At 43.1% G+C, this 12,849-nt stretch overlaps 1 protein-coding gene across 1 annotated transcript in view; it reads right to left on the bottom strand.

The window, feature by feature from the left end:
* KCMF1 (potassium channel modulatory factor 1) overlaps positions 1 to 12,849 on the bottom strand; it is a 116,293-nt gene that overhangs the window by 39,098 nt on the left and 64,346 nt on the right. Inside the window, exon 2 of the mRNA XM_036750965.1 lies at positions 9,029 to 9,196. Coding sequence (XP_036606860.1) covers positions 9,029 to 9,196 — 168 coding nt within the window. The remainder of the gene's footprint in view (positions 1 to 9,028; positions 9,197 to 12,849) is intronic.

Here is a 12,849-nt window from a genome sequence, read left to right as displayed (position 1 = left end):
CTCCTATGCTGACCTTGGCTAGAAATGTCATTGTGGTTTTTCCCCTTGGATTTCCTGCTCAGGACGCTACCTAGTGCATTTTCTAGCATGTGTCAGAGTGGAAGAGCTCAATTGCACTTCCTCCTGTTACTCCATCGTGGCTCTACCTCCCTCCTTGTCTCTTTAATGCCACTTCCTACTTGGGATATAACTGAGCATTTCCCAGATGAGAATGGGCATTTGGGTTACACCGGTGTTTTCAATGATCATCGTTTGATACCAATGTTCCCCCATTGCAAACAGCCCAACATTCCCTCTCACTCACACTCATCCCTCACCTTGTCATTTTTACCATCACACATGTCCCCTCTCTCCACTCACACAGCCACCACGCTGGTGCACAGTCCTCATCAACTAGTATCCCTCTCACTCACACTCATCCCTCACCTTGTCATTTTTACCATCACACATGTCCCCTCTCTCCACTCACACAGCCACCACGCTGGTGCACAGTCCTCATCAACTAGTATCCGGACTTTTGCAACAGCCTCCAAACTGGACTCCCTGCTTCTGGTCTCTCCAAACTCCAATCCAATCTATCTTCTGCCGAGCAGCCAGAACCAGAAGAATGACTTATATGACAACAACAACACTATAAAGACTAACAACTTTGAAAGACTTAAGAACTTTGATCAATGCAATGAGGAACCAGGATTCCAGAGGACCCATGGGAAAACATGCGACCCACTTCCTGAGAGAGGAGTGGACTTGAGGTGCAGGAGGAGGCATGCTTTTGGGATCTGGCAAATGTATGGATTTGTTTTGCTTGACTAAGTTTATTTGTTACAAGAGTTTTCCCTACTACATGGGGAAGAAGAGAGGAGGAGAAAAAAATGCTTATTAATTTTTTTAAAATGCAGCTCAAATCTTAATGTCTGTAGGTCTTTCCCAGTCCCTCCCATTGTTAATACCAGCCCCCTAAGCCTACTTTCCATCTGCTCTCCCTCTGCTAAGTCTGTAGCTTTTGGCTGTTGTCTCTAGGACACCGCCACCCTCCCAATCACACAGGCTGGCAAGCTCAGCATTGTCTTCAACTCCTCCCTTACATGTACCTCACATATCCATTGTGGCGGTAAGTTCTATCCGTCCTGCCTTCATATCCCTTCTCTCTACTGACCCAGCCACCACCCCAGCACCTGGTACTATTAAAATGGCAATAGTATTCTGGTCAGCCTCAAGCCTATCCCATCTCCAATCTGGATTTCCCTCAGCTGCCAAAGTCATTCTCTGGACTATGTAACTCCTATAAACTCTGGTAGATCCCTTTACCTCCAGGACTGAATTGTCGAATGCTCTGTTTGGCATAAGGTTTTGAGGCCAGGAACTTGTTTTTGGTTTGTTTTTTTCTGCCTTACTTTAAATTCCTAGTACTTGGCAAAGTACCTGGCACATAGTTGGTGCCTAATAAAAGCCTGATGATCAGAAAAATCACCACTATAATGACCGAAATAATAATGAAAAGATATGCTCAAAAAGTGACAGAAAAGACATCAAAATGCATGTGGCTGGAAAAGGACAGGCTGGCCATATATCAAGAAGGAGTGATGAAAGACAGAGAACATAATGTGGTATTCATAAGATAGTAAAGAGCCAGAGGAAGTCCTCCGATACCCAAAGCAGATCTACTATAAGAACACACTTGCCCTCCTTAAGGGCAAGTAAAGCATCTTAAACCAGAAAAACCAAAGTTCTTTTGCATAGAACTATCATGCCTAGCACATAAAACATATTCAACAAGGCATAGTTGAATATTTTGTTAATATCAACTTCCATGGTACCCACATGCCCAGTGTTTGAGTCACTCCTTAGAGGGAAAGGTGCGCAGTACAAACAACTTGTTAAAACGCAAGTCTCTTTCCTGAGGACCCTAATCCTATCCATTCAAATGTACTGACTCTATCAGTACAGATTAGTTTATCTCCTGGACCTCAAAAATATCTACGGTGCCATATCTAGAGGGTTAGTGTGATTCCAGCTTGGCCATGTAGCCTAGGAGTCATTATATTCCCATGCAGGGTAGGCTAATTTTTCCTAAAAAGGGATTAAAGCTAGAACCACTGATATAGCTTCCTACTGGCCTGAGTAGAAAAGCCAGACCAGAAGAAGCAAGGACACACATAGCCCTACCAAGGCAAATGCACATAGAATGCTTGTTGAATATCCTTTCCATGCTATAGCTAAGTAAACTTCCTTTTATTGACTGTTGATCTATGAGTGTCTCATACGTTCAATCCAAACTTGAACCACTGAAGCAGCCTAATTCGGGCCTGGCATATAATAGCATATTACAGCTGCTACAAAATTCAACTTTGGACTTTTGTTCTAGTAACTGATATGTTATGAATTTTTTTTAATACCAAAAATTAGGGGATTTTAAGAATAGCTATGCGGAAAATATGGAACTACATGCTCATACATTCAAATATGTAGTCAAATCCAAGAATGGATTTAGTCAATCTGAAGAGAGAAGGGCAAGAATTCCAGAAACGAAAAGTAATTGTGCTTTGCAGAGATATTCACATATTCAAGCTACAAAGATAATACCGAGTTTAGCTCAAGCATATGTTCTCGTATTACTACTTATCTCATCAAGACATGTAAAGCCCTGGCCAAAACCTGAAGAAATGTGCAATAAAAGTCTGTGCCAATTTTTGGAGGGCTCTGTCATCTCTCCTTCTACCTTCACCCCTAAATATGTGTGTGAAGGGATGGTTTTTAGAAGGATAACTACAGTGTTTTAAGAATGTTCATGTTTTGAGTCTTAGGTCTGTACTCACCCACCAAACATTTCTAAAAACTCTATAGTAGGGACAGACTCTAGATATTTAGATGGTCCCTCCACAAGAGTATAGTAGAGACAGGTGATTCCCCTATTTGCTGGTTTTGATGCTGCCCAACAAAAATGGATGCTCCACTTCTCACCGATCTCACTCACTTACACACCCACTTTGTGGCTCCTGCCAGCATTTTCACAGCCATGAAGTAGGCCATATGCAGCCAGGATTTCACCTTACAAAGATCTGCATTAAGGCATGATTCCTACAAAGCCTGCGTGAACCTCTCATAAATAAGAGAGCAAATTAGATTTTAGATTTCTTCCCCAAGAGGGCAATGGTATTTTCACATGAAAAGGAATTTTCTTGTTTCTTACAAAGTGGAAACTAAGAAATGCTGGACACTTTAAAGCTTGGCAGCTTATAACTCCATTTGTAATAAAAATTAAAAACATCTGAAATTAATATTAATTAGTAAATTTAATATTATTGCCTAAATAAACTACACTTTTAAACTTTTAAATGATTACTTTGGGAGTAAATCAAGTTATACACTTATATAAACTATAAACTAACAATGTTACTATACGTATGATGGGTATTTTAGAAGTATTATCTATGTTTTAATCCCCACCCCCAGCATAATTTTTCTCTCCAAGTATTTTTTCATGACTTCAAAATTTCTGGGAAGTCTCTGTCTCTAATGCTACCTCATCCACTCTGATTCTAATCTAGGAGCTCTTTGTCTGTTGAGAACTTCCCGTACTAGCCCATATGTAAAAATAAAACATTCAGAAGCCCCTAAACAATTCTGCTTCTTTCTTGTGGGCTGTAGGAGAAGAAAATGGAGAACCTGACTTAGAGTTGGAAAGGCTCAAGTTCAAGTCCCACATCAGACACAACCTGGCTATAGTACCCCAGGAACCCCAGGTAATCTTCTAAAACTAAATTGCAGAATAACTGTTTATCTACATTGGTAGAAGGGGTTTCTTCCCCTGGAGCCCACACACTGCTAAAAGGACAAGGCCAGAGCCCTCCTCTCCAAAAGGAGTAAGATTCTGGTTGGTTACTGGTCAATAAGATGCCCTCAACTGCCATTTGCATCTGCAAAGAAGAGATTCAAGGGTTCTAGAGCATGGCCAACTTTAGCACTTGGCTTTTGAATTCAAATTCTTTCTAAAAAAGTGAAAAGGCTGGACTAGGTGACCTCTTAGAACCCTTCCAAGCCCCTCATTTTACATCTGAGGAAACTAAGGTATTAAGCAGCAGAGTCAGGATTTGAACCCAGGTCCCTTGAAGACCTATTCTTCATTCTCCCTAAGACCTCCAACACCTAGCATATTCTCTCTCTCCTGAAAGACTGGCAATTCCTTATATATTATAGAACAGAAGACTGCACATGTAACTGCAACTCTCTATCATGCTAATCTTTAAATACATAATAAATTCAACATGTAACTTTCTGAGCCATCTTGCTTGTCTGTGAATGTCAGTAGTAACTGTTTCTCTTCTGACCAGCAACCATGAGGATCTTCCTCTCCCAGTTTTGATTTTTTTTTTTCTAATTAAGGGGGCCATCCCTTGACTCACTTTTTAAAGAGACCTATTCACTGAATGGGCATTACCTCGCTCAAAGCGAGAACCTGAAAAAGCCTTAGCCTGAAAGGGCCAGGGTCTCCCACTGCATCCTGGGCCATCTCTAGTCATCCTAGTGAATATCAGGCCACTGGACCCAGTTGGCTCTGGAGGAGAAAGCCAGGCTAGTGACCTTACAAAGCCCTCTCTCACTCAAATCAAAGTCACTGCGAGTCACGTGGTCATTTCCCTGATGTCACGGTCCTCTTCGAGAACGAAGGACAAACACAACATGACCTGCCTGTTGGTGGTTTGTTCTAGCATTCCCTGTGCTCTCTTCTATGCATTTTTAAAAATGCTTCAATGCCCCTCTTAGTCTTCCTCTTTTGGGGAGGGAAACCCTCTTCCTAGTCCCCTCTTCCTCCCACTTCTCCCTTCTGTCTGCAAATTTAAAAGAAAAAAAGAAAACAAATTCCTTGAAACAAATGTGTAGCTGAGCAAAACAAATTCTCACACTGGCCACATCCAATAAGGTATGTTTTCTACACCTGAAGTCTGTCACCTCTCTGTCAGGAGGGGGACATAAGGCTTTATTATCTGTCCCTTGGAACTGTGGCTGATCATTGCATTGGTCAGAGCTCTTAAGTCTTTCAAAGTTGTTTTTGTACAGCACTGCTGTAACTGTATAAATTCTTCTAATCATTTCGGATCAGTTTATGTAAGCCTTTCTAGATTTTTTTAGAAACCAATCTTTGTCATTTCTTATAAAAAAATAATATTCCATTACATTCACATACCATAACTTATCTGGCTAATCCCCATTTCATGGGTACTCTCTTAAGTTTTGGTTCTTTGCTATAAAAGAATTATGAATGAATGACAATGCATTTATTACGCACTCACTGTGTGTAAAGCATTGTCATTGCCCTGAGAGGGCTCATTCTAATGACGGAGTCACCTTTAGAAGGCTCCAACTACAAGTCAAATCAAAAGGGTCCGTGACTTGGGGCAGCTAGGTGGTGAAGTGAGTAGATCACCGGCCCTGGAGTCAGGAGAACCTGAGTTCGAATTCAGCCTCAGACACTTGACACACAACACACTTAACTAGCTGTGTGACCTTGGGCAAGTCACTTAACCCCAACTGCCCTGCCTTTCCCCTCAAAAAAAAAAAAAAAGGGTCCATGGCCCTTTGGGTACAGTGTCAAAGCAGGCCTCTTCTTTCAGGTCCTTTCCATGACAAAATCCTAGGAGTTTTTTCTATAGAACTCTTGGACAGACCAAGACGAGATGGCCAGAACTTTGTTTTCTGGATCTTTAGTAAATATAGCTACAGCACCCACAGAAGTCCCATGGGCACTGGCACCCCAGGCTATGAGGGCTGTACTGGGAGCAGAAGCACATTTCTATCTACGCCTATAGCTACATCTACAGAGATAGATAGATAGAGAGGTAGATGGTGACCTTTGCACATTGATTAACTTGCCTCCCCCTTCCCAATCTTGACCCAGTTCAATGTTACTCCAGCCTCTCTTTTTAAATCCTTTGGCCCTGTCTTACAGCTGTTCACCTTGACAACTCCAACCCTGGTTGTCACGATGGTCCTCCTCCTGCTGTCTCCTCTGCTCCTACGCGTGTGCTGCTAATGGTGCTAGAAGAAGCCCTGCGATCATACTGACTGACCTCTAACGTCATTTCACCTTCGCAATCCTTCTCATTCCTGCCTAACTGATTCTCTCCATTCACCAGAGGCCATTCCAAACTTGACCTTCTCTTCTCAAGTCTCTGATAACTTATACCTCACTCTCTCAACAAAAGACCTTGAACATCAACTTTGGTGAGAAAAGAGGCTTGGGTCTCCTCCTTCTTCCTGCTCTACATCTTAAAACCTTCTGACCTCTTCTGTCATTCTTCACTCCAGTGTCTGGTTGAAGAGACAGACCTCAACAAGGCCAACCCTCTCCATGGACCCATTCCTGGCCCCTCCAGCAGATGGCCCCCACCCTCCCCGAATCCTCAATCTCTTGTCATTTGTCATTATTTGCTACCTACAAATGCAGTCGGGTGCCCCCCAGCCTTAAAAAAATTCTCACTTAATCTGACCATCATCTCCAGCCATCATTCTCTCTTTCAGCCTCACAGCAAAAGTCGTCTCTAATCTACCATCACCACGTCCTCTTCTCTCTGTCCCTCCCTCACTTCTCAATCCCTTGAATGGTGGCCTCATCACTCACCCTAAGTGCTTTCTCCAAAGTTACCAATGGTCTCTTAACTGCCAAATCTGATGGCTAAGTTGAAACACTCCCTGTTCCTGGTCTCCTGTGCAGAGGTGGGTAGTGCCGACACTCACATCTCCTGGACACACCCTCCTCTCTGAGTTTTTGTTGGGCACTCTTGGTTCTGCACCTGCCTATCCGACTATTTTCTTCCAGCATCCTCCACCTTCCCCCTAGCCTACCCCCTAACTACAAGCATGGCCCAAGGCTTCTCTCTCAGTAACCTCAGCAGTTCCTTTAGGCTGAATCACTTCTACACAGATGACACCTACATTTACACACCCAATCACAGTCTCTCTCCTGGACTGCAGCCTCACAGTTCAGACAATAAGTCTCCCCATACTTCCTGAACCAGATGTCTCATAGGCAGCTTTCACCCAGCACGTCCAGAACAGAACTCATTAACTGTTCTCCTGGGTCCTCCTCTCTCCCTAACTTTCCTATTACTGTGGGGGCGCCATCCTCTGCCCAGTCATTCAGGTTCACAACGGAGGTGCCACCCTTGACTCTCCACTCTCTCTATCTTCATATCTAATATGCTGGCCCAGGTCACGGCAATTAGACCTCTGCGATCGTCACCCTAGTACCAGCACACATCAGCCGAGCTGCACGAGCTGGCCGGCTGGTCTCCCTACTCCAGTCCATTCTTCATTCAGGTACTGAAACAACATCCCTAACATGCAGGTGTGACAATGTTCCCCTCCCTTCCCACTCGATAAACTCCACTATCAAACAGAAAGTCCTGTTTGACTTTTAGCGTCCTTTCCTAACTTTCTAGTCTTCTCCTCACCTCCTCCATGCATTCTGCCACGCAGCCTTGTTGCTGTCCCCGAAGAAGACATGCCACCTCCCAAATGGGCATCTACACTAGCCGTCCCCCATGCACGGAATCTCCGGCCCCTCATCTCGGCCTTCTGGCTTGTCTAACTTCCTTCAGGTCCCAACTACAACACCCCTTTCTACAAGCAGCCTTTCCCAATCCTCCTTAATACGACTACCTTCCCTCTGTTGATTATCTCCAATTTGTTTTACACATATGTGTCTGTCTATATATGTATGTATACACATGTACACACACACACACACACGTATAGTTTGCGTCTTGTCTCCTCACTAAATTGTGCGCTTCTTGGGCTTAGTAGGGACTTTGTGCCGGGCACACACCAGGCACTTATAAAATACTTGTTGATCTGACTCAACTATAGACATCTCAAACCCAACATGCCTGAGACAGATGAATTCTCTTCCCTCCCCAAACTCAGGCCTCTTCCTCACTTCCCTGCTTCTGTCAAGTAGATATTAAGCTTCCAGTCACACAGACTCATGGCTTGAAGCAGCTAGGAAGTGCATAGATAGAGAAGAGGACTTGGAGGCCTGAGTTCAAATTCTACCTCGGACTTCTGTGAGCTGTGTGACCCTGGCCAAGTTCTTCAACCTCTCTGTTCAATGATTAAACTGGAATAAAAACAGAACTTACTTCCCCATCCATCACTTTGTCTTTATTTTGCAGTAATTTCACATGTACTAATTTTTTATATTCTGATAGGTGTAAAGATTATCTCCCACAGGAGACTGTAAGTTCCTTGAGGGCAAGGAACGTTTTGCTTTTGTATTTGTATCCCCTTCTCCCAGAACAATGTTTAGCTCAGCATAGGCACTTCATAGTTGCTGCATGATGGATTGAGGATATTAAAATAAAATAACTTATTTCAGAAAAGATAGGAAACTGAGCTGTGGGAATGGAAAGAAGGTGAGGATGGGAATGGGGAAGTATGACCAACAGAATTTGGCACATCACTGAACAGTAGAGGAAAGGAGTGAGCAGAGCCAGCTAGAACTAGAGTTGTGAGCCTAATGACCAGCAGGATTGGTGGTGCTATTGACGTGGAGGAATTGGGAGGCAGAAAAGATGAATTCAATACGGGACAGGTTAAAAGTTTGAGGTTCTGCCAAAATATCCAGTGGGATGTCGAAGAGACAGTTTGAGATACAGGTCTGTAATTATCCATGCCACTTGGTTTTCAGAGAAAATGAAGCCTGGCTGAAGGGAATCAAACCCTAAATAAAGCATAAAATGTTCGCCACTCAGCGTCAGGCATTCAATCAACAAGGCCTTAATTGTTGGCATGCTACGTGATGGAGAACACAGAACGGTGAAAATGGTCTCACATTCTAACGAGGACGATAACACGCAAACTACCATGTATATATACAAGACCTCGACAGGCTGAACTGCAGGTAAGCGAGAGAGAAGACCCCGGGGCAGGGGAGAGCAGAGAGAGGCCTGGGAGACAGTCGGTCAGGAGATGCATGAACCAAGTCACAGGCCTCCTCCTAAAACCCCCAAAGGGTCATCGGTCTACTTACCGAAATCTACCCTGGTTAGTATACACTGCATTGGATGGTCAGTTGTATGCCTGGTTGTCGTCGCACCACTTTCATAACAAGATGCACAAAGATCGTAATCGTAGCAAATTAAACACTTGTATCTTCGACCTCGAAAATTTCCTTTTAAACATGCATCACAGCTGACACCTGTAAAAGAGAACACAGAGAAGGTATAGAGAAAAGGAGCTCTTGTTTTTCCCTAAAAAATATTCAGGAGACATTTAAATCATTCTCATGCCTACTTATTTGCCTTTCTAAAATGTTCAAGCAGTGGAGATCTCCAAGAACAGAATCTAGAGACTTTGGTCCTCATTCTCTTGGGCTCTATTAGTAACTAATGCTACTGTTTGCTCAGCTACTGAATGGGAATGCTGCCTACCTTGGGGCACACCAAAGCGTGCTACACAAACGGAAGGCCCAGCCAGGAATTACTACAGTCGGATCAATCTTTTCTATTTTTATGTAAAAGCTTTTTCACTAGTCTGAGTTAGAAAACACAGCACTGACTAACAAGCACCATCCTAACAAAGCAGCATGATTTTCTCCTTGTGATGTCCAGCATTACATGTAATGAAATTATTTTAGCACATTATCCTACTAGAAAATGTGTATGGTCAAGCAGTCAATTAATCAATAAACATTAAGTGGCCTCTAAGTGCTAGGCACAGGGGATGCAAAAAGAGGCAAAAGACAATCTGGCTCTCAAGGAGTTTCTAATCTAATGGGGAGACAACAAGCAAACAAATGTATACAAAGTGAGCTCTAATCAGGATAAATAGGAAATAATTAACATAGGCAAGGCACTAGAATTAAGGGGAGGGGGGAGAGGCTGTGTAAGGCTTCCAGTAAAAGAAAGGATTTTAATCGGGCATAATTTAACTTCTCCCGTAAACCTACTAACGTCTACACATTTTCTCTTAGAACACTGATTTTTTCAAGTTACATAAAGACCCTATCAAATTACAACAAATATCCAATAGATGGAAGCAAAGATCATGGAGAAATCTGATACACTTTCCAAGCAGAGTGATAAGAGCTCCTCACTGAAAGGCCTCATCCATTCATAGATGGAGAAAGCTTCGGAGGATTCTGGGTCTAAGAACTGTCATCATGGTGTAAGCTATACAACTTGAAGGGGCAGGCACTCTCTGGGCTTGGGTTCCATTTGGCAGCCATGCTACAGGACTACTTTTCCCTTCTCATCAAGTAAAGGTGAGAGTGGTGTTTGTGACCTAAAATCCCAACATTCATGTTCCCCTCAGCCTTGCTCACCTCAAGCCAGCCATAAAACCTTAAGTGCCACTGTCTGTGAGTTCATAGTCTATCCTATGGGGGAGAAAGGGGGTCCTGGATAGCTTGTTATATGGCAAATTCAAACTCAAGAATTGGTCCTTCCTAATTATGTGCCAGAAGATGAATAGCCAGGGCCTGAACTAGCAGTCAGTATCATCAAGAGAGAGGACTCACACAAAGCCACGATAAAATCAGGACTGGGACAGATGCAGACAATGTTTGGACACTGCTAGAAATGAGGAGCCAACTGTTTAAAAAAGTCCACATTAGCTGTTAAGAAGTTTTTAAATTTTTTTTTTATCTAAAGCCTTCCTCCTTGTCACTGTCTCCAATCGGTCCTGGTACTGGGCTCAGGAGTAACACAGAATGCATTTACTGAAGATAATCACTCAAATTTTGGAAGACACGTATTCCAACCAAGTAATCTCTCCCCTAAGATCTCCATCCATGCCCCTCATTTACACAGTTCCCTCAGTACACAGTAATCCAAGGTATGATTGCCTTCCTGGATATGAACATTACTTCTATGAAGTCTGCTTTTAACTGCATTAACCTTAAGGCAGCTGCCTTGGGGCACTGAGAAGCTGTCTTCAGTAGTAAGAGTTCAGCAGGGCAGTTCTAAGGAAGGTCTGGGTAGGATAAGAAACAATCTGATAAAAAAGATTCCAAAGTTAATTATGAAAGAATGAGAATAAAGAAAAGGATTAGGAAATTGGGTTTTGGGGAAATGATTTTCATAAAATACTCGGAGAAGCCAGAACTTTTGGCTCCCTTGTCAAGCTTTTGACTTTGCACCATTCTGGGAAATGATAAAAGATCACATTTCGCCATTCCCCAATTCATCATCCTACTCTCAACGGCCAATGCCTAGAGTCACACCTGAGCTGTGTGGAAGTCACAGGATCTGGGTATCTGGGTAATTTCAAAGACAGAATTATCTCTGAGAGTAAGAGCCTTTTACAATATTAGATGGTAAAAATATTACTACTTACAAACGACTGTCAGCTTGGCTCCTAACTAGGAATTTGCAAAGAACATAATCATGTTGCCCTAGTTCTGCCACACCTCTACAGTAAGGGAAGGTTAATTAGAAAATCTCTAAGGTTCTATTCCAAACCTATTAGCCCTAAATAGAAACTGCTAGCACCAAAATATTATTATACATAAAACATACAGATGCACATATGGATATGTAAACACACACACAGAGACAGGAACAACCGATACAAAGTTGGTGATTAGAAACTATTTTAATTTTACAATAACACAGCACTATTTTTTCTGATGCTATCAAGGAATCACAAAGTACATTTTTCTCATAACAAGTTTATCCTTTCAAAGACTATTTCATGAACTTAAATTACAAAGTATAATAAAGACTTTAAAATTAACCACTTGTTCACACACACTGTTACAGGACCCTTGGTACTGCCCTCAGGGTCAGGCCGGGCCTCTCTCTATGTAACGGCCAGCTGCTCTGCTGCCTTGGCTATTCTTCCATCCCATCTCTAGCGAAGGTTCCTTTTTTTTTTTTCTGTCCCACATAACTTGGCTATCTGAGGAAGCCTACGGGCCCTTTTGCTGAACTTCTTCTAAACAAATTAATAATAGAGGAAAACGTGAAATTTCAGTTAGAGGTTTGTGAAAAAGGAAATTCAGGGAGCCCTGCTCTAGCAGCTGCCATCCTAATTTGCTGCTCTCGGCTCATCAGTGATTCACTTTTACTTCAAGGGAAATTCCAAGTCTCATTTTGAATGAGAAAGCCCTTCAAATATGAAGATGGCTGGAAGTCAGCCTCTGGAGAAGCGAGGTTTTATTGCACCACATTAAAAGTGAGCTACCAGCTGAGGTAATTACAGAAAGCTAAACAGGACAGCGTGTGCATTGGGGAGCGAGGGGGCAAAGCGGATCCCAATGTCCTGTGGGGCAGCTTACCCGATAGGGACCCAAAATAAAATGATGGAAAGATGAAGAAGGCAGGTTGGCTTCCAAGTGAGGTGGCCTGGGAGGAAAGGGAGGGGAGTCCCTCCCAAATAAGTGCTGATTTCAAGGTAAGGGAAATTCAAGGTCAACGTTTCTTTTTCCTGTCCGATCTAGGGTCTCCCTCCTTCTCACTGTCAACAAGCATAGACTCTTCTGGGATGTCCTTCCTTCCCTCGCTTTGCTCTACTGGGGCTGCCCACTGCTCCCTGGAAGGGAAAAGCCAGTTGGGAAGCTCCCCGCTTCTGAGCCGGCCCTTCCGTAAGCCAGACTGCTTCCAAGGCACATCGATGGCTCTGGGACATGCAGGAAAGCTTGGAGCCCACAGAGAACTAGAGTAGTCTCCCTGGGCTTGTGCCTGGTTTTATCAGACTGTAACAACAGCTTAGGGAATAGATCTCTAGGTACACAAATGCGCACTGAAAAAAGAATTGGTTCTTTGCAGAAATGAAAAAAAATACAGCAGTAAGTCCTAGGAAGATGATGTTGATGTTGAAAATCTTCTGGAACATTTTCTGTACAGAGTT

This window comes from Trichosurus vulpecula, chromosome 3, assembly GCF_011100635.1.
Source record: "Trichosurus vulpecula isolate mTriVul1 chromosome 3, mTriVul1.pri, whole genome shotgun sequence".
Taxonomy (NCBI): domain Eukaryota; kingdom Metazoa; phylum Chordata; class Mammalia; order Diprotodontia; family Phalangeridae; genus Trichosurus; species Trichosurus vulpecula.
This window is presented reverse-complemented; position numbering and strand designations above follow the sequence as displayed.